We start from the raw sequence: 20,909 nt of genomic DNA, 5'->3' as shown, positions 1-20,909 counted from the left end.
TCCATTCATTCGCAAGGCTACAACGGCTCGGCGCAATAGCCTCTGTTCATTTCAAATCCCATCAATCGACAATCGACAATCGCCATGGCCCAAGCTCGGCATCCACAGCAGCAGGCACCCCCGCCGCCACAGTTTTCTTCTCAACCTTTCTCCCCGCCTGTCTCGTCCCCATCTCCCAACTCGGCAGCATCTCCCCTGAATGGTGCTGTACCCCCTCCATCCAAGCGACCTCGCCTCTCTCCTCTGCCGCCTTCTCAAAATCAGTCTCCCTATGGTTCTCCGAGCTTCAACGCGGTGCAGCTACCACCCAATCCATCTCCCATGAACGGAACGCCGATGAATATGAGCATGAATATGAACATGTCTGCAACATCTGCTCCCGCTCCTCCCGGGACCATGGGTCCTCCGTCTCGCCCGGTGGACAAAACAACAGATGCTGCTGAACTGACAGATGTCCTAGCATCATCTGGAATTGATGTGAGGGAAGAGGAAGCATTTCTCACACAGAGCTTTTCAGGGCAGAATGCGCAGGCGCAGGCTCCCCATCGTGGATCACAGTCTCAATACCCGCCATCTATCAATACCTCCTTCACTTCTCAAGGCTCTACCCCGGGAACCCCTTCGACTAGCTTCGGTGATTTGCCTCATATCAAACCGGCGACCACACACGACTCTTTCACGGGCTCATCTCAGGCACATGTCCCCTTCAAAGATCCCAACGAACCGACTCGCGAGGACACTATCGCAGCAAGGCGAACACAGTATCATATCCAAGAACCGTTCTTGATCACAAAACTCCTCGAACAGAAGCTCCAGAAACGAGGCTTTGACCTTGGTGTTCGAATCCCCTCGGAGGGCCTTTTTCACCCTGTACCTGGCCGACCACAGCCGATTGAAGTTACTGGTCCGGATGGCTCTTCTGTGGTGCGCACTGGTCAGACAATTCTCAACCAGGAAGGTGCTCCTCTTGTGGACATACTGAATCTTCTATCTATTTCTACCGAAGAAAGATTCAGGGGTGTCATCGACTACGCCTCGACTCTTGCTCGAAGTCGCCGAGCACATTCTCATGGCCTAGTTCCCATTGAGTGGAAAGATGTCGCGAAACCCCCTGGGCAGGCTACGGGGAGCACTCAAACCCCCGTGAAACGTATGGTTTCGCTTATCATATCCACTAAACTGACTTGGTACTAATTACTTGACAGGTCCTCATGCTAGCGTTGAATCGCCCAGTGCAAAGCCAAATGCGGCAAGATACAGAGCATTCATACACCGGGAGAGTTCGCAAGAGGAAAAACGCGCAGCCAAGCGTGCTAAACGCAACAGCAATGCCATTCTTGATGAGGCTGGTCGAGCCGAGTCTGTCGATCCAGGATCTGCGCCCTCGACGCCCCTCAGCGAAAGGGCGCCTAGTTTCGATAAAAAGTCAATTAGCAAAAAAGAAGCGAAGAAAATGCAGGATTCCAAAGCAACCGAGGCCCAACAGCATGCACAGTCTGTGGCGACGGCACGCATGGCTTTGTCCGGGGGTGGCCGCAGTATGTTCGGCGCCAAAAAGTCATACTCATGGTTGAAGCCCGGTGGTAAATCCGGTGGGTTCTCGTCTCCCTCGCGTCCAACTCCTTCCACGCCCACCGCCGGTCCTGAAAAGTCCGGTGGCGGTGAATCCACACCCAGCCAGGCTCAGCGTCGCCTCGGAATATGGCGTGAAGATCAAGAGAAGGGGATGGGTATTCAGGTCAGAGACCTTCTGTTTATGTTGGAGGCGGATGGACGGGCGACCAGGCATGTGCAGAGAGGCTACCTGAAGGATCCCAGAGAGGATCGCGATCGAAACTGACTGGGTCATAAATGTTTGTAATCTTATTTTCTTATGCCCCTAATTTTTGTTGGCCCATGGGAGCCCTGTGGCTCCGGGCATCAGGAGTTCTTGCATTCTCTGCGTGTGTATGATGGCGTTGGTTTATGGGGGTTTTCAGGTTGTCAGGCCATGATCTTTAATTCCACTCAACTACAGGTTGAGCATACATCTTGAGAGGATAGAGGAACCAGGGCCTTTTTCATACCTCAGTAAATTACTCTCGTCGCTCTTGGATAGTTTCCTCTAGCGCAAGGCAATAAATGAGACTTGCTTTGGATCATATTAATTCTCTACTATCATATTCTATGTGTCTGGTTCTCCCGATTATAAACATCCAAGTGAAGATCGCTATTTAAATCTTGTAGTTCTCACAGCCACACGCTAGTCAGTCAATATAGCTAGTTAACTAGGTGCATATCAAATTACTAAATTTGGTTGGCGTTAAAGATGTCCAGTTTAGGCAATTTAGAGCCGAGGCAGTCAAAGGTACGGAGAGTACCCTGCCAATCATTGGATATCAATTCATAGATATGTTGTCTGTTATTAGCATTGGTGTCTACCTAGGCTGTTTGGATTGCCTCACTTTTGAGATATCTCTTACTTGGGAACTTAAACCAGTAACTGTAACCTAGGTAAATGACAAGGCAACCTGTACATAGATATATAAGGTCTCATTTCCTATAGTCTCTATACAACCCCTTCTTCCCGATCGATTTTTTCCACTCTTATATGAAACCATTAGCCCATCGAAGACTAACTCATTAGCGTCTAGTTCTAATATGCCTGTACGCAATTGGCTTGCGTATTTCCCGATTTAGATGCTGACTCAGTGGGAATGTCAGGTGGTAACTATACGGGCGATTTCCTGGATCTCCTAGGGGCTGTAATGTTTGATATACTCTTCGATACTGGTATTCTTGACCGCAGGTGTTCACCGCGCCTTGTGGATTGGATTCGGCTAAGCCAGGGCTTGGACGCGATGCTCCATTTCCGGTGGCGGGCCCTGGGGGGGCCCCTCAAGGCCCATCTAGGACTTTAGATCCTTTTAATTACATTCATGGCTGTATTGGAATGAGAAGGTAATATCCGCCTTTCTCCTTAGAGGCGCATGGGCCTCTGGGTTGAGGTTTTTCCATGTATACTATAGGGAATAGGCCGAATATCGTATAACACAGGTATTTAACGATCGAGAAACTTAATCAAGAAGTAAAAAGAACAAGATCATCATAAATTAGCCCGAATTAACTGTATTCCAGGCGGCGAGTGTAATTCTATAGAAGATAATACGAATTAAGAGGAGCAAAATCCCAAATCTCAAATCTCAAATCCCAAGTTGATCGGCAACGGGTCCCAACTCTCCGACTCTTCCATCATCACTGACCTTTGCCTCCAGGCCCTTCCCTCCCCACCTCGTTTACCACAGATGTCGCCAAGTTCCCCAATGCTCTTTGCTTCACCTCCTTGTCTTGAAATTGTCGAGGAAATGCAACGAATTTGAAACTGTCTTTCCCATCCTCCCACCGCCTCAGCCCGTCATCTTCACGTCTCCAGAGATCTCCCTCCGGACACGCTTGTCAACTCCAATCTCTGTTGGTTTGGTTCTTCTCTGGCTGGCTAGTCCTGCCTTGAGATCCTCGTATCCACCCAGGAAGCCTGACGCGCGACATCAACTAGCGGTCACAAATTAGACCAGTCTTCTCTCCACAACCTTCATACCGTTCGTGTGACGGGATACCTTCGTGCACAATGTCCACTCCGTCTACTGCCACTGCAACGCATCCTTCTCATCATCAGGCTTACGGATATCCTCACCATCCTTCGTACCAACCGAATACCTCGTACCCGACTTCGACCACGGCCGCAGGGACTCGCCTTGCGAACCCTTACGCTATTTCCGTCCCCTCCCCGACAACGACCACCCTTCCCTACACCCAACCGCCGAGAATTCTCCCCGCGACAACAACTCCGTCTGCTATGACCAATCAGAGTGGTTCCAGTGTGGCTCCCTCTGTTGGAGGTCGGAGAAAGAAACCAGATTGGACCGAGTTCTACAAGAATGGACTTCCTAAGGAAGTCATTGTGATCGATGACAGTCCTGGTCCAGAGCCATCCAATGGTGCCGCCGCGCCTCCTGCAAATACTTCTGCCAGACCACCTCCTGCGGCTGCTCAGCCCGCTGGGAAGAGGCGGCGAACGGGGATTGAAACCGCCTATGACCTGGGCCACTATGACCGCCCGTCATTCTCAATCAATCCCCAACATTACGGCGAGGAATCCTCTGCCACGTCCTTATCGACCGATCGAACCGCATCTTTACACACAACAGCTCCAACTTCGCTTGGTTCGCAGGGCAGTTCGGGGGCGAGCAATGGTGTATACTATGAGGATGGCTCTGTCGGTCAAAAGCGGAAACGCGCTACTCGGAAATCGACTCGCGACGAGCAGAAGCGACGAGAGTTGGAGACCGCAGGCGATGCTTTCCTGAGTTATGTCCCACCTCCGAAGCCGCCAATCAAGGCAAAGGATGTTCCTGTGCCAGTCGTTCGCGATGTGAGTGTTTTATCTACCGTGTCTTTCGTGCAGGTCCACTGACAGAATTTGCTCGATCAGTACACCAGTTCCCAGATCAAGAAGTTTGACGATGACGATGGCCATTACATTGTCACACCCGACACGCCATTGACAGATCGATGTAAGTAAAAGTATCTCTGGCATCTTGTCGACCATGCTAACCTTTCTCGAGATTCTGTGATCAAACTTCTAGGTCAAGGTACATTCGGCAAAGTAGTCGAAGCCTATGACAAGCAGCGCAAGGCTCGCTGTGCAGTCAAAATCATACGCTCGATCCAAAAGTATCGTGACGCATCTCGAATCGAGCTGCGAGTCCTGTCAACTCTGGCTTCGAACGACAAAAGCAACCGCAACAAATGCATCCACCTTCGGGACTGCTTCGACTTCCGGAATCACATTTGCATTGTCACCGATCTACTAGGACAAAGCGTGTTTGATTTCCTCAAGGGGAATGGCTTTGTGCCATTCCCGAGCAGTCAGATCCAGCAGTTTGCCCGGCAGCTGTTCACAAGTGTTGCCTGTATGTTCTCCAACACTTCTATATCTGCATTTCAGACCACTGACCTATTAGTCCTTCATGACCTAAACCTTATCCATACCGACCTCAAACCCGAAAACATCCTCCTCGTCAGCAACGCCTACCAAACCTTCACTTACAACCGCACTATCCCATCATCTTCCCACGCCACAGCCCGCAACGCCCGACAGCGCCGCGTTCTCCTCGATGGTGAAATCCGACTTATCGACTTCGGTTCGGCCACCTTCGATGACGAATACCACTCATCTGTCGTCTCTACCCGTCACTATCGGGCTCCTGAAATCATATTGAACCTGGGTTGGAGCTTCCCATGTGATATCTGGAGTATTGGGTGTATCCTGGTGGAATTCTTCACCGGAGATGCCCTGTTCCAGACACATGACAACCTTGAACACCTGGCGATGATGGAATCCGTCATTGGCAATCGAATCGACACTGCTTTGGTGAAGAAAGTCATGGCGGGCCGAGGTGGTAGTATCAACTCTGCTGCTAAGTAAATAGCCCCGCCCCTTCAATATTTTTGTGATAGGGACTAACTTTGCCAGGTATTTCAATCGAAACAAGATCGACTATCCCAACGCTGAAACGACCCGAGCCTCGCGGAAGTATGTCCGCGCGATGAAGTCTTTGACAGTAAGTGTCCCCCATATCTACCTGTGGGGCTTTCTTTTGACTGATTTCGTCTATAGGAGTTCATCCCTACCAACACGCCATTCAACCGTTCATTCTTGGATTTGCTGCAACAAATCTTTGTATACGATCCCAAGAGCCGGATCACTGCAAAGGAGGCATTGAAGCACCCGTGGTTCAAGGAGACACTCGTCGACGATGGCACAGAGGCTTACCGGATCGGCCAAGGATTGCATCGCCAAGCACGCACTTAGGCCTCAATCCACGCAGCTACAGTAGCCAATATTCGGCTTATTCAACGGCATCAGAAGGGAATGCACCGGCGTGAACAGGATCCAGCTACGAATGGAAGGCTCATATCTTGAGGGTAATCTTTTTCTCTATCGCGAATGGGACGGAATGGTGTTTGCACTTCGGAAAATCATGATCACGATGCTTTCTTTCTTCTCTTTATTATTTTATTTTCGGTCCCTGGGGGGGTTCCCTTCAATACCTGCAGGTGTCACCTCATGCAGGCGTCGGCTGCCTTCGTGACACCACATGGCAGGGGTATTGAACCCTTGGCCCTTGAGCAACCGGAATCGCTGCATTTATCCTTGAGGGACCTATCCTCTGCTACGATCCGGGTTTACTTTATTTGCTTTATCTATCTTTCTATCCATTCTTAAAGGCGCCGGTTACATGTTATTCTGCTTTTCCCGTCCTGTTTATGGAATCCGGCTTCGGGAGCCCTGGGAGGGTCTAGGCTGAGTCCGGATGATTATACCATTTGATTGTTTGTGGCGTCTATTTGTTAACCGTATGGTGTGTGTATATATGTGTTTCTTTCGTTTCAATTTTCTAATTCTTCTCAGATCTGTATATGACTGCCTTTCGTCTCGGTTTCTTATACATCGGAGGATAACCCGAGCCATGTGCGCCAGGGGTTCTACATGATGACAAGCTCACTTGTCAATTGACATTGCCAGTTTAGGGCAAATATGAATTACGAATACTTGACTCCATCAATGAAACTGCAGATCCATATATGGCGTGCGTGAATTGGCCGATCACTAGATCAACATCCGGGGAACTCCACCAATTCCCCTCTATCCAACAACTCACCACCATGGACTCCCAATGGCAAGCAGAAAAGCTGACAATCCCCAAATTCCACGAACAACTCCGTAAAGACCCCTCCAATGGCCCAAAGCTAGTAAAAAAATACCTCTCAGCAATCACCCAGCACAACGGGACCCTCAAAGCCCTCATCAGCATAAACAGCACAGCCCTAGAAACCGCCCTCCAAAAAACCACCACAACACTCACCCTCAACCAAACCAACAAACCCTTCCCAGCACTCCACAGCATCCCCCTAATCCTAAAAGACAACTACAGCACAACCGACCAACCAACAAGCGCCGGCGTACTCGCCCTGCAAACCCTGCAAACAACCACCGACAGCGCCGTCGTCGCGCACCTCCGCGCCGCAGGCGCAATAATCCTCGCCAAAGCCAACCTCCACGAATTCGCCCTCCAAGGAATAACCCGCTCCTCGCTCGGCGGGCAAACCCTGAACCCGCACGACACGACCCGCACCCCGGGCGGATCCTCTGGCGGGACCGCCGCGGCGCTAGCGGCGGGCTTCGGGCTCGTCGGGTGCGGGACCGACACGATGAACTCGCTGCGCTCGCCGGCGTCCGCGTGTGGGGTTGTGGGGTTTAGGCCTTCGACGGGGAGGGTCTCGTGTGTGGGGATTGTGCCTGTTTCGCGGACGCAGGATGCGGCGGGGCCGATGGGGGGGTGTGTTGGGGATGTGAGGATTCTGTATGGGGTTATGAAGGGGCCGGATGGGGATAGTATATCCTCTTTGGGGGTAGGTGAAGGGTTACCTCGGAGGGGGGTCGACAGGTTCGGATTGGAGTCTTGGAGGCTTATTTCCAGCCTGAAATCTGTACAGATGAATCGGAATCGGAAGCGGAGTATATCGTCGAGAACGAGATCGTGCAGGATGTTATCCGGTCGAGTTTGGATTCGATACAGGAACAAGATGCGGATATCACCTTCGTGCCTATCGCCCCGTCCAGTCATCCGGATTGGAGTCCTGAAACACTGCTCGCGAAGGGCGATACACAGGCTTTCGAGTTCAAGCACTACCTCGACGAGCTCCTGCAGTCGCCGCTGGTTTCGTCGACACCGCACCGATCACTGGAATCCATTGCGCAGAGCGGCGAGTTCGATCCTCATGCCGTGACGCATGTTTTCTCTGCGGCATTGGAGGATCCCGAGACGTTTTCACTGACGAGCGAGGCGTACCGAAGTCGACTGGAGTATATTGCTGCTCTCAAAGAGTCTGTGGCGGAATGTTTTGATAGATATGATATCGACGCGCTGGTGTATCCGCACCAGAGACGGCTTCCTGTGAAGATTGGTGCGAAGAAGCAGTCTGGGCGGAATGGGGTTTTGGCTGCGTTGACGGGGAGGCCTGCTATTTGTATTCCCGGTAGGTGATTCTACGTATTCGGTGTTTGGTATTGGACTAATATAGGAAATACAGCTGGGCGGAGCCCTAAGACTGCGTCTGCTGTGCTTGGCGTTCCTGTTGGGTTGGAGCTGATGGGCCGGCGTTGGGGAGATGATGAATTGCTTGATATTGCGGAGCGAATTGAAGGGATTATTAAGGGTAGAGTGGTGCCTGTTATTCATTGAATGTCTATATGGACAACAGTAATGACATTTATAAACGGGAAACAGGTATATATATTTTCTGACCTATGCAAGGATATGTGATATGCACGCTGCGAAACACCAAAGATCAAAACTTACATTCCGCGATTGAACTCCACCATGCCTAGGTCACCACCACGACCGTGGAACTCCTCCTCAAGGCTGTTAACATTGATAGCCTGGCGAGCCGGGAACGCAGCGAGCGCAAGCGGCAGCGCGAAGAGCGAAGTACCCAGAATCAGCGCCAAGTTAATAGGCAGAACCATGCGGGGACGGGCACGCAGCCAGTCCGTCTTCTCGAGACGAACGAGGATAAGCGGCGGTAGGACCATGATAGGCGTAGCGTTCAGGACACGGGAGATGGCCGTCTCGCCGACGGCAAGGGTAGCCGCCTTCTTGCTCTTGCCGATGCTCTGAACTGGCTCTGCGTGCTCACCGAGCTCGCGCTTGGCACGTTCAGCCTCTGAAAGGACAGGGTAGATGTCAATGCCGTGGCGGATCTCATTGCCGCGCATGAGGAAGACGTTCAGGGCGGAGGCGGAGGCGACAGCGGCGAAGGGGACGAGGCGGGAGAGAATGAGGCGGGTATTTGGGGAGATGCTCTTGAGACGGGGGACGAGGGCGTTCAGACCGACTGCGACGGAGCAGGAGGCTGAGACGGCCAGGAGGTATGACTTGCCAATTTGCGACATGGAGAGGGGGGTAGATTTGTTGGCGTTTGCGTTGTTGACGGCGACATTGAGGGATTGGTTACCGATTTGCCAGAGAACGGTTCCGGTTGTCTATATTGTCAGTACATTGTTCATATGTTGCATATGCAGAGGTGCTCACCTTCAATCCTGGGGTCAGCATGCCTGCTGTGACGACCAAGTTCGAGAGCACGTAGCACGACATGCGGAAAGGCAAGAAGACGGGCATTCCAGTATCTGATCGGTCGCGAGTTAGCCAATGGCTATTACTTGACATTGAACGAGCCCATACCAGGGTGCAATGTCGCATCAACGATCTTCTTCGCCGACCACAACTCCGGTGTCATGACCGGGATGCGGTTCTGCTTGTAAGAAGCAATGAGGTTCTTGGCGTTTTCAAGCCCGGCGGACGAAACAAACATGGTGCTAACATAATTGACATGATCAGTATACGCTGGGGATCTCTCAATGCCACTAATCTCTTCTCTTTGAACTTACCGAGGATCAGAAAGGTCGGCGGCATGGCGCACGCGACCCCAATAGGTCTTCAGATCATATGGCGACGCAGGCAGGTCCCGACTGCCAGGGAGAGAGGCAGACATTGGAGCGAGTGAGCGGCGAAGCACGAATGACTGGAATGAGACCAAAGAGTGTGAATGGCGCGCAAAAAAAGAAAGAGCGCAATATGACTCCGCGCGGAGAAAAGTGCTTTTTGATAAAAAGGCGGTGAGCCGATAAGTGAGAATTGACCAATCAGACTGTAGCCCGATCTATACAATTCACCGGCCCGGGGTACCTGATAGGGCTTTTTGTAAAGGGTCTACTGTAAACACGGTGAGGTTCAGTCAACTAGGAGGCCAAGAGGAGTAAAATTGAGAAACTGACTGAGAAAGAGGGATCGATGGGCTTTTATGAAATTAAATAAGTCGGGCCTTCTTGGGGTTAGACCCCGGGCCGGCTCCTCTCCCGAGACCGGTTAGCTACTCCGATATGCGGGGGGTGGTTATGCAGGCTACAAATAATACAAAATGTGCGGAGAAGTATAGAAATGATTCTATTCTGATTTCGTCCAGGGTTGTGAGGGAATAGTACATAGGTATCATGAGGGTAATGGGGTTCGGGCGATTATGAAATGGGGCAGGGTGGCCCGGCTAATGCAGAGTTTAAGAGAGCCCGATTGGGGAAAGAACACAGAAGAAATCAAAAGGCACCGGTCTTTCCAAGACATATATGCAATCCAAGATGGCAGTCAACGCACCGGGTTTACCGGAAGCGGAATGACTTGTGGGCCAAGGGAGAGGGAGGGGCTTGGACCGTGGGAACATAAGTTGTTCGGGCACGGTGTTGTCGGGATGGTGTTTGAGCACAAAAGACGCAGACATAGACGGAGGGCAGGTTTGCACGCTCCAATCCAACGCATCTGGTATGCAGCCAATGTGTACACGATTCACTGGGAAAGTTAGTACAATCGACTTTGAAATCAAGGCCGATAGAGGAACTCACCATTGAATCATGAGATGGCCACCATTATCCATCGAGCGGCAGACACATCGTGTACCGTTACTGGGGTTGCTGTGACGCTCTGTGCCTGGGGTTGCAAGATCAGGGTCGGTCAAAGTCGTGGGAGAAGCATTGTGGCGGGGATGTATGTCAAAATCACTGCCAAGGCGGGGTGGTGATGAGCGGAGATGAGTAAAGGTGTGTGATGACCGCGAAAGTCGGTTACCAAACGCGTTCGTGGATCTTGGTCCCCGGCCGCGTTCTTTGAGGACCTGTCGGAGCGCAGATTGAGCATCACCACTTTCATCATCCTCTCCGGGTAACAAGTCTGATGCCACGCTACCCCGAGTATATGTCGAGTCCGAGTGCAGCAGAGACGAATGCCGTTTGGGTGTCCGCTTAATATCAGGAGATCCACGATACGTTGCTCGCCCGCCTCCCATAGAAGAGCCAGCCCAGGGTGACATCCGACCCGAGTGTGATGAGCCGACGGTGGAAGCATAGGAGCCCTTTGAAAGAGGCCGGGAGCCCGAATCACTCCGGGATAGTGGACGCCTTGAGATATCATAAAGTGAAAATGACGACTGAGCGCGATGCAACACGGGATATTCCGAGAACTCAGCTGAATCAGATTCACTCTCGGTTGCAGAGCCATCCAGATCAATCCCAGTCAGGGGATCGGTCAGCCCTGTGGGGGCCTCACTGAGGGGCTCCATTTCAGCCTTTGCACGGCCATCTCGACCGATGCGAAGCACTACAGACGACGAGCGCGGTAAGGAGCCGGTGGCTGTCGTACTAGATCGTGTCAAGGGGGCTGGACGCGTGGACTTTACTGGAGACGAACGCCCTTTACTTGGGCTCTTTCGGATTCCGTTGGTGGATGCCATGAAACCCCCGGCCTGACTGTGCGGCCGGGATGAACTAGACAGGCCATGGTGGGTCGCACTGCGGGTTAGAGCTGGTCGTATTCCCCTCGGTGTGTAGTCGTCATCCTCCTCCTCGCTCTCGCCCGGGAAAACCGTGAAAGGATCGGATCGGTGGCCATTGGGTGCCTGTGCTCGGATAAGCTCCTCCCGCCTGGACTCTTCTGCCTGGTGGTGATAGGGCTGTCGAAGGCCACGAAGAGACCGTGTCTCTGGTGTAAGTTGAGGACCTCCGAATCTCCGAGCTGGGGAACTCAGAAACAGAGCTGGATCCTCAGCCTTGGTGACCGGGAGCCGGGGAGAGGTAGAGAATGGCTCAGGAAATAGGGCAGCATCAGTGGGTGGTGCTGACATTCCAAAACCGTTGCCAAAGTCGGGAGCATCAACTGAACCAATGGTTGGTAATTGGGGGATGTGTTGTGGGTAAACGGAAGTCTGACGAGCATTGAGATTATTCCCGTTGCTGGGCAAAGGAACCTCATTCGTATTGTCTAGATCATGATCCCAGAACAGTCGTTGCTGTGGGAAGAAAGGCGAGCCAGTGGGATCCAATGAAGCCAGCTGAAACAAATCGGGCGAGGATTGGAGGTTGCCAAACATCCGAGGAGATGCTCCAAGAAGACGACTGGGTGTTTCCAAATGACCTCCCATGCCCGGCGTTTCTCCTTGTGTCTGTCCATCGGGGTGATCCAACTCGGGGACTTTTCGTCTAGATGCACTTGTCGGCGGCGGGGTTTGCATCGAGGCTGCTGACTTGGCCGATCCCGTTGTCCGAGGGTAATCCTCGCCCATACTCGGCAGAGGCTTCACCGGGCGAATCCGTCTGGCCGTATCGGTCTGGTCCGAGGACCTCCCCCTGTAACCAGTAGTCTCCCCATTGTGACCTTTCAGTGAATTCGAGCCTAGACCAAACTTCTGCGGCGTGCGGAGGAGCTCCGGGCTGGAAGCATAAGGATCGGAGGTATCCCAAGTCACCCGGGGGTCAAAAAAGCTGGATTCGAGTTTCGGGGTGTGAAACGAGTCGAAGGTATTCGGAGTCCTCGTCGGAGTTTGAGGTTCACCGTTGGCATAGCTGAAGCTAAACATAAATGAATCCATGAGCGGTTTTGTCACATAGGCATACAGTACAGAATTGTAAAAATAAAAAGAATAGAGGACTACAATGTGATACCCCCACAAGGGGGTGTCATCAAGGGAGAATGCATACCTGTGGACAGGGTGATCCCAACTCATGTCAGCAACACAGACCCAGTAACCATTGAAGATCAAGCTGCCAGGCAACCTTAATTGATTGAGAATGACAGGAATTGGGGACAGCAAATAGGATCATTGGAGTTAATTCATATTGTGTGTTGGGTAGGTCGGCAAAGAGTAAGGGAAATGATATCGGAAGGAGAGTCGGAGGGGAGCGAAGGTGTTTTTTGGGATTTGCTCTGTTTGTCGGATTCCTTTTTTTTTTTTTCAGGGAAGAAATTTCGTTTTTCCTTTTATTCCTTTTTCTTCTTTTCTTTTTCTTTCTTTACGTGGAGACTCGAATTTATTAAATTTTTTCATTAGAATCCACTGATCCACAGCTTCGATGTTCCATTCGAAGTCCAGGGAGTATGGAATACAATGTATGTTGTGCTTCATGCAGGAACAAAAGAATGTGAATCATCTCATATATCATGTTCATACATCCAGCGCCTTGGAAGGTCAAAGTCAGACTCTCCCCTTGCCGATCTCGACCTATAATAGCAAGCCTGGGCGAGATTGAGCCGTCGGGGATGCCGGTCCAGCTCTGTTTAGGATCAAAGACCAATCTCACCAATGACGACATGTAAGATGTGGAGACTCCGGATATGATACATATCTTTGTACTTTCTATGGGGTCGATATTGGAGCTTAGAGCTTCATAGCTTTAGAATATCAGAATACCAGAATGTAATATTGGGATATCCCACTTTGAGAACCACCTCATGGATGAAAGGGGGAGGTCCGACGTGTTCAAGGGTGAATTAGGGTTTGGAGAGCTAAACCCCCTAGCAAACCTTCCTGGTATCTCTTTGTGCCCGAAGATTATATCAGCTACTCCATGTTCTTCCCTATACTCAGACTGGCTTTGACTCTTGTTGTCTATATTGTATACTCCGTACTCCGTACACTCGGACGGTGAATTGCCCAAAAGAGCTTAGCGTGCCTGTTCTGGTTTAGCGCGTCCCTGCGTATTACTATCACAGTGCGTGGTTCCAAAGTACAACATATGTTATTGTCTTTTCAGATATCTTTTCAGATGGCTTTTCAGCTGTCTTTTTTCCCTCCTCATTTTTATAGCTAGAGGATTTAAATGTATATCACTTTTGACTATACTTTTATTGAGCGGGCTCATTATATTCGGAGCTACAACTTCCTAATTAGGCTTAGTAGCTAACTCTCTTTCATCAGTCTTTCATCATTCAAGTCTTTGTGTCTCTACAATATCACCCTTTCTTTCTTATCATTCACTATGGCTTCATCTATTGACCCGCAGGATCGGGCTCGTCCAAGAGACAAGTACAAGGAAGCAGTGGTATCCCTTATCCATGAGCTCAAGTCTCGGTCCAAGCCTACCTACACGTATACTGAGCTCGCTCAGTTCCAAGTGTCCGTCCAATCCATCGACCCGGAAGATCATGAATTCATAGATTCGGAAGCTTGTCTCTTCCAGCCACTTATACAGAAAGAGCTTAAAACATTCAAACTCGATAAAAAAGCACTTTCTGAGGTCGGTTCTCGCTGTATCGACGAATTCGATGATACGTTTTATGACGTGACAGATAGGATTCCTGAGGATTCCCAGATATGGACGAGAGCTGGTCAAATTGTATTCTATCTTGAGGTCTTTGAGTCACAGTCTGACAGGAAGAGGGGGAGATCGACCTCCTCCATACAGGACCTTTCGCATTGGGATAATATCAAGTGAGTCTCTGTAAAGGATATTCCCGGGCGCACGTCTCCTCCGCTCGGCCAAAAGACCATTAAGTCAGAGCGAGAGCTCAGACATGCCCAGGACCAATATATATAGTAGCGCACAAAGTTATCCGTGGCAGTCTCGTTCTATGCTTAATTACCAAGTCGCTAATATAGGTTAACTATTAGGGCCGAAAACTCTTTCACCGATACTCCAACAGGAATGTTATCTGGTATTACAGTTGGACATTCAAAGCCTCAGGATATTCTGAGATGGAATGCCCATTCTATCTGCCAATGGCTTGACGATTTCAAGGATCCGGATCCGAAGACCACTCGCCCTCACGTCAAACTTGTGATTCTTACTGGTACAGAGGCTAAAGAAAATGAACTACTCCATGGCGAGTTAGCATCTATTATAAATACCCTCTACTACCGTCTCGAACAGCCAGAATTCGAGGATACCTCATTCTTCCCAGTCCTTGTCATCTCGCTCTTTGGGCCAAGGCACGGTCGTCTCCTACAGGCTCAATTCGATAATTCCGGCTTACTTGTCCGATCCTCGCCGATCTATAATTTTGTGGACAGTGATGAAAAGATGCAGCTTTTCGTTCGCTACAACAATTGCAAACCCCGAGGCCCAGAAATAGAGCCTGTTCTAGTTGAAGAGCAGTCGTCATCTCCTCGCTTGTCAAGCCTCGCTCTTCGGATCAAGCAAAGAAAATCTTGATCCCCAGAAATGATTTCTGGCTAACCAAGGCGCTTCGATACCACTGTCTCGAGGACTTTAGCCTGGGTGTTGATGAGCGCTACCGGGCGGTAGGATTTAGCTACTTGGTAGTCTTGATCGCCCGCTTTGCGTGATACAACTGTGGTGGACTGTTGGAAGTGGGTGTACGAAGTGTGTGGGATTATGGCCGATGCGAATGTATGCATCGAATAGTGGGGTTTGCAGGGCCGATGGGATCCTGATCAGGTTATGCCACGAGCTTTTGGGCAGCGCATCCTCGCCTGGTGCTTCGCTGGCAGATGCCAAAAGAACGGCTTCCTCAACCTCATGCTCGATAACTCGGTGGAAGAAGATTTGATCCGGTGGGTAATCGTAGTGAGCAATATCTGAGAGATGTGCTGGCGGTGGTGTAGGAATGAAGGCCTAGCGGAAGGCCCGGGCCATCTAAGTCTATACTCATCCTAATTAATTAAACCTCTTGAGGTAAATCTTATTGAGAATTATCCTATCGTCCGCCCTGTAGCCACAATCAGCGTTTTAAAGCGGATACAATTAGATGAGGAGACCACCTGATAGTGTCAACGACATCGGAAAAATTAGGTTATCTTGTCAGGCACCACTTGAATCACTCTAACAATGTCATGGAACCTGGCGGAGAAGCTCACAGTCCCCAATTAATGCATTTCAACTAATATAGGAAGTATAGAGAGACAGAGGAGCGAAGAAAAAAAGGGATTTTGGCTAATAGCACTAAAGTCAATCGCGAGAGATCAAATCGTCCTTGTCAGTCCGGTCTCTAATAGGCCGCCCGCCAAGCGCCAGCGATGAGAAGTACCAAAAACATTGCTTTACTGAAACTCCAGTGCCCTCGTTGTCGATGATGGGTGAGTATTCCATCCGCCACATTCCGTTAACACAGATATATCGTAGGAATACAGTTTCTGTATAGGTGGAATGAAACCCATATGGAACCCTTTTGTCAATCATATATTCGGCTACTTGCCCAATGGTAGCACGCCACAGGCTATCATCCGAACGCCGCGCCGCCAGTCCGTGGTCATCAATCCAGGGGACTTTGAGCTCGCCTACAGCCTTGAGTGTAAAGGGGCGATTGTATCGTACCAGAGCAATATCCGGTGTCTTCCTGTAGGGAATACCAGCCGACTTGAAGTCAGCAAAGCGAATGTTCACGTTCTCCGCTCTGAAGACCGTCCCAAGAACTTGACCCACAGACTGTTGAAACCGTCCACGAAGGCCCATTTCATCGGCGATATATACATCTTCTCGCTTGATATCGCGGGCTTGAATTTCAAGATCAACGACAACCGAGGACCAAGGTTCGCTCGCTTTAGCGCTAACCTCTGACGTGAAGTTCGGCCATTGAGCTAGGTTGCCAATGTAGGCGATATCATGCATTGCGGAGGTTGTGGTCCTATGTGAAGCAATGAAAAGTTCAGGGAGAGGACTCTGGACTGCCTGGCCCGATGTAATCGGTGTTGGGTTCAAAGCCATTATGATGAGTTGATACTGAAAGGGGCTTTTTGTTAGTATACCAATTAAGCTTCACGTGAAATATCCCTGGTAAGACTCACATATGAAGATTAGACAGTTGAGGAAAAATGCGAGTAGAAATAGTATAGGATGGTAGTCTAGAGTGTAAAATAGCTATCAAAACACTTTGTTGGGATGTGGAAGCAATGGAAGGAAAAGGAGGTTCAAAGGCTGATACTAATAGACACTCCTAAACTTGATCAATTCCTTCTAAGTGCTGCCTGATGTATCCTAAACGGGATGCTTCTCATATTGGTTATGGTTACTTACGTCTCTAGAATTCGACAAACGAAAATTGGTACTACCACCTAAAAGAGACACTACAACTATTGTACGGCCCGGATAACTATTTCATTTTCTTCATAGGTAGTTGAAAACTAAACGGCTTATACTTTCTGCAGTCTATCTTGAACGAAATAAAAACTAGCTGCAGAGTGCTGTCGCGATCATATCGTTATAGGTACCACATAATAGCTGCACGTATATGTACCTATACGTGGCAAATGACCACTACAACAATAGAGATCATCCTAATATAGATGCCAAATGCAATTTACGTAATGAGTTCACGTATAACTAACTACTCAATAAGGCGGGGCTAAAGACATTCGGCCTGGTATATTGATAGATTACGAGGATAGTAACGAAATATAGCGATGTGTCTATTACCTGAAGATGGTTTAAAAGATTGATTAGAATAAATCTTCGCGTAGTCATTTGAATCTTCTAGTTCTGACTGAAAGCTAAAAGGAAATTGACATATGGTCGGAATAGGCAAGGACAATGCTAGAAGCCGAGTTAGACGGTTAATAGCAGATGGTTAAATGCCAATAGCAATCAATAGTAATCATCTCGCCGGTGAAGATTGACAGCGAGGCTCGAACTGCACTTAGCCTCCTTCTTGTTGGTCTATGTTCTTTCGAAGCTTATCCATATCCATGTCCACGGGCAGGTACCCTTGGTATCACACAAGACCCCCCTCAACTGGAACCGTACAGCCGCACCCGTACTATCGGCCATTATGCGCGTATGTTGACATCACATGATATGTTCTCCAGGACTGCCAGCTTGTTCCTCTCCCTCTTCTTTTTCCCATGCAATTGCTCTCTCTTCTCCTTGCCTCTCGATACCCTCCCCTACCCCCTCCTTTTCACGCTCACTATGTCCGAAATGGAAGCTCATCCAGTTCTTCCTAAGATGATTGATGAAAAGATCACTATACACTGCCCGGACTCTTTGAATAAACAATACGCTACTCTCTATCCCACTCGCACATGGCTCATAGTGGAAAAGCTGAGTGAGAAACCAACCCCGATTGACCCAGAGGATTTCGACGTTGGTATGGGCCCGGCATATACCGTTGGAAAATATCGTTGTCGCGATATTAAGAATGATGTCTATGCCTTTATGCGTATCTACAAACAGATTCCTCTGGCTGGTACTGAGCTTGACAACTTGGCGGTTCGGAGGAAACAGGCCTGTAAGCCACGCAGACATACGGAGCTAAGTGCCCTGAAGAGTTTTACAGAGAATGGCTGTACTGCTACCCCTAAACTCTTTGGGTATCAAATCGGTAAGCAAGATGAGAACGACCTTGTCCCCGGCGGGTATATCATATACCTTGTATGGGAAAAAGTCCGAGGAGATTCCCTTAGCTCTCAGGAGTTCTGGAGCCTTCCCTATCACCGACGACAAACCATCCGGAAGAACTTCAAAAATGCCTACATGTTTGTTATTCTGCGGCTTCATTATTGTATACACACAGCTAACTAGAATTAGGGAACTTCTGAAGGCTAAGTACAAGCCGCTCCGCTCAACTGCGAGCAACATCATCCTCGACAAAACCACAGGTGATATGTATGTTATATTCCATCTCTTATAATCTCTAATAACATGTTGAGTTCTATCTCTATAATCTCAGGCTAATAATACGCAGCAAAATCTCCGGTTTCAAACGGGCTGTCTACGTCCCCTCGGACACGAAATGGAAAGACTTCAACTTCGTGATGTTTTTCTTGGCCCTGAACTCCTCGCGTGACTATGAGCATATGGCGAAGGATGTCGAATTTGGAAAACATGGCTGGAGGTGGTGAGAAGGAAGGGCAATCCCCATCGCTTCGTCTCGTGCAGTTAACCAACTAGCTCAAAGAAGAATCCATCAAATCTCATGAACGCACACTGTTGGCACGTAATATTTGGAAAGAATGACATCTTTATATTCTCCTGCAATAAGATTATTTTCTTGATTGTCTACAAAGGGTGATTAATCCACACTCATCAATGAAGTTCTTAATGACATCCGGCAAGAAATTGGACAACTCTTCTGCGTTAGTCACTCGGACATCAAGGCACACGATGGCCAGGATAATTATGTGGTCATCGACGAAGTAGGCAATCACATAATTTGTTACCGTCTGCATGATTGTTTATTCTATGACTCTACGGATCGGCGACTATCTGCTGTTGCTTCATTGAATTGTTTGCTAGATAGATTTTGTTTGCAATGTTTGCAAAGGGACAGCTATATCAATAGGCTGCTTCCCACTTTGCAACTTGCTTCTTCTTTCTCTCCATCTTAGTTATTCTGTATTGAATGCATTCTTCTCTCTTAAAAGATCTAACACGTGAAATCCTTTCCCTCTCTAAAACTTAAAGTTTTAGGGCATCAATTGTGATGCAATCAGTTCTCCTCTTTCGTACTCATTGCCCCCAAAATCATCTTTCTGTCTCTACGTTGCAACATTATTACCCTTTCTTCCTTATTGTCCACCATGGCTTCTTCCTTGATTGATCCGCAGGAACGTGCTCACCTAAGAGACAAGTACAAGAAAGCAGTGCGGTCCATCGTCTATGAGCTCCAGTCTCGGTCTAAGCCTACCTATACGCATGCTGAGCTAGCTCAATTCCGAGTCTCTGTCCAGTCCATCGATCCAGAGGATCACACATTCACCGATTCGGAAGCTTGTCTCTTCCAGCCACTTACCCATGAAGAGCTTGAAACATTCAAAATGGATAGAGAAGCACTTCCTGGGGACGAGTATCACTACATCAACGAATTCAAGGACACTTTTCATGATGTTACAGGCGATGTTCCTGAAGATTGCCTCATATGGGAGAGAGCTGGTCAAATTGCCTTCTATATTGAAGTCTTTGAGTCACGGGCTGAGAGGGAGGACGAGAGGGAGGAGGAGGGGGGAGGAAGAGGAAGAGGAAGAGGAAGAGGAAGAGGAAGAGGAAGAGGAAGAGGAAGAGGAAGAGGAAGAGGAAGAGGAAGAGGAAGAGGGGAAGATCCACCTCCTTGATACAGGACCTCTCGCATTGGGATAATATCAAGTGAGTCTCGTTCTATGCTTAATGACTACGTCGCTAACATAGGCTATTAGGGCTGAAAATTCTTTTAACGATACTCCAACAGGAATGTTATGCGGTGTTAAAACTGGACATTCAAAGCCTCGGGATGTTCCGAGATGGACCGCCCATTCTATCCGCCAATGGCTTGACGATTTCAAGGATCCGAAGACCACTCGCCCTCACATCAAACTTGTGACTCTCACTGGTACAAAGGCTAAAGAAAATGAACTACTCCATAGCGAGTTAGCGTCTATTGCAAACACCCTCTACTGCCGTCTCGAACAGCCAGAATTTGAGCATACCTCATTCTTCCCAGTCCTCGTCATCTCACTCTTTGGGCCAAGGCACGGTCGTCTCCTATAGGCGAAGTTCGACAATTCTGGTACCTTACTTGTCCAATCCTCGCCGATCTACAATTTTGTAGATAGCGATGGAAAGATGGAGCTTTTCATTCGCTACAACAATTGCAACCCCCGAGATGGTCTAGAAATAGAGCCTGTTCTGGTTGAAGAGCAGTCGCCATCTCCTCGTGTTCAGCATCAAGCCTCTCCCTCCGGCTTGGACAAAGAAAACCTTGACCCTGAAAAATGATTTCTGGCTGTTAGATTAGAAATGGTTCCCTGGTAATACAAAGATAACGTTAATCCTATTGCGTAATATTGCGAACTTAAAGCGCCCTCCTAATAAGTACTCAATTACGCTAGATCCCTACATGAGCGAGCCTCAATGTTCTAAAGTCCAAGCGTACGATTTCCGTGAAGGTTAGCTGTGAGGAGATCAATCGTAGGCGATCTTCATGTCACTTAGAATGAAAAGCCGGCTCTATAAGGGAGCATATCATTCTTCAAGCAACACTCATAACACCGACCAATCAACGTATCTAGCTAGATCTACCTAGTGTTCCTATACCCAGACACGGACCTCTTTCTGG

The 20,909-nt window shown here is 49.2% G+C and overlaps 9 protein-coding genes across 9 annotated transcripts; 6 read left to right on the top strand and 3 right to left on the bottom strand.

The window, feature by feature from the left end:
* Window positions 1-84: 84 nt before the first annotated feature.
* Window positions 85-1,840, top strand: N7518_002683 (uncharacterized protein; the record flags this gene model as incomplete). The annotated part of the gene is made up of 2 exons (XM_057183611.1): window positions 85-1,150; window positions 1,206-1,840. 2 exons carry the CDS (start codon window positions 85-87, stop codon window positions 1,838-1,840), a joined length of 1,701 nt encoding a protein of 566 aa, XP_057045061.1.
* A 1,767-nt stretch (window positions 1,841-3,607) lies between these two features.
* On the top strand, window positions 3,608-5,854 carry N7518_002682 (putative protein kinase (Lkh1); the record flags this gene model as incomplete). The annotated part of the gene is made up of 6 exons (XM_057183610.1): window positions 3,608-4,411; window positions 4,472-4,553; window positions 4,605-4,952; window positions 5,004-5,463; window positions 5,516-5,603; window positions 5,660-5,854. 6 exons carry the CDS (start codon window positions 3,608-3,610, stop codon window positions 5,852-5,854), a joined length of 1,977 nt encoding a protein of 658 aa, XP_057045060.1.
* Window positions 5,855-6,708: 854 nt separating this feature from the next.
* N7518_002681 (amidase) lies at window positions 6,709-8,288 on the top strand (the record flags this gene model as incomplete). Its single annotated transcript, XM_057183609.1, has 3 exons — window positions 6,709-7,455; window positions 7,524-8,082; window positions 8,137-8,288. 3 exons carry the CDS (start codon window positions 6,709-6,711, stop codon window positions 8,286-8,288), a joined length of 1,458 nt encoding a protein of 485 aa, XP_057045059.1.
* Window positions 8,289-8,401: 113 nt separating this feature from the next.
* Window positions 8,402-9,597, bottom strand: N7518_002680 (sideroflexin family transporter; the record flags this gene model as incomplete). Its single annotated transcript, XM_057183608.1, has 4 exons — window positions 8,402-9,088; window positions 9,138-9,232; window positions 9,288-9,421; window positions 9,494-9,597. The coding sequence occupies 4 exons, from the start codon at window positions 9,595-9,597 to the stop codon at window positions 8,402-8,404; spliced, it is 1,020 nt and encodes a 339-aa protein (XP_057045058.1).
* Window positions 9,598-10,258: 661 nt separating this feature from the next.
* Window positions 10,259-12,516, bottom strand: N7518_002679 (PHD finger domain protein; the record flags this gene model as incomplete). Its single annotated transcript, XM_057183607.1, has 2 exons — window positions 10,259-10,445; window positions 10,499-12,516. 2 exons carry the CDS (start codon window positions 12,514-12,516, stop codon window positions 10,259-10,261), a joined length of 2,205 nt encoding a protein of 734 aa, XP_057045057.1.
* Window positions 12,517-13,903: 1,387 nt separating this feature from the next.
* On the top strand, window positions 13,904-15,076 carry N7518_002678 (uncharacterized protein; the record flags this gene model as incomplete). The annotated part of the gene is made up of 2 exons (XM_057183606.1): window positions 13,904-14,355; window positions 14,536-15,076. 2 exons carry the CDS (start codon window positions 13,904-13,906, stop codon window positions 15,074-15,076), a joined length of 993 nt encoding a protein of 330 aa, XP_057045056.1.
* Window positions 15,077-15,832: 756 nt separating this feature from the next.
* N7518_002677 (uncharacterized protein) lies at window positions 15,833-16,588 on the bottom strand (the record flags this gene model as incomplete). The annotated part of the gene is made up of 1 exon (XM_057183605.1): window positions 15,833-16,588. One exon carries the CDS (start codon window positions 16,586-16,588, stop codon window positions 15,833-15,835), a length of 756 nt encoding a protein of 251 aa, XP_057045055.1.
* Window positions 16,589-17,788: 1,200 nt separating this feature from the next.
* On the top strand, window positions 17,789-18,720 carry N7518_002676 (uncharacterized protein; the record flags this gene model as incomplete). Its single annotated transcript, XM_057183604.1, has 3 exons — window positions 17,789-18,354; window positions 18,407-18,484; window positions 18,564-18,720. The coding sequence occupies 3 exons, from the start codon at window positions 17,789-17,791 to the stop codon at window positions 18,718-18,720; spliced, it is 801 nt and encodes a 266-aa protein (XP_057045054.1).
* A 678-nt stretch (window positions 18,721-19,398) lies between these two features.
* On the top strand, window positions 19,399-20,569 carry N7518_002675 (uncharacterized protein; the record flags this gene model as incomplete). Its single annotated transcript, XM_057183603.1, has 3 exons — window positions 19,399-19,773; window positions 20,003-20,293; window positions 20,342-20,569. The coding sequence occupies 3 exons, from the start codon at window positions 19,399-19,401 to the stop codon at window positions 20,567-20,569; spliced, it is 894 nt and encodes a 297-aa protein (XP_057045053.1).
* Window positions 20,570-20,909: the final 340 nt, after the last annotated feature.

This window comes from Penicillium psychrosexuale, assembly GCF_028828465.1.
Source record: "Penicillium psychrosexuale strain IBT 29551 chromosome Unknown utg000002l, whole genome shotgun sequence".
In the NCBI taxonomy this organism is placed as follows: Eukaryota; Fungi; Ascomycota; class Eurotiomycetes; order Eurotiales; family Aspergillaceae; genus Penicillium; species Penicillium psychrosexuale.
The sequence above is the reverse complement of the archived record's forward strand: the minus strand, read 5'-3'. Positions and strand labels throughout refer to the sequence as shown.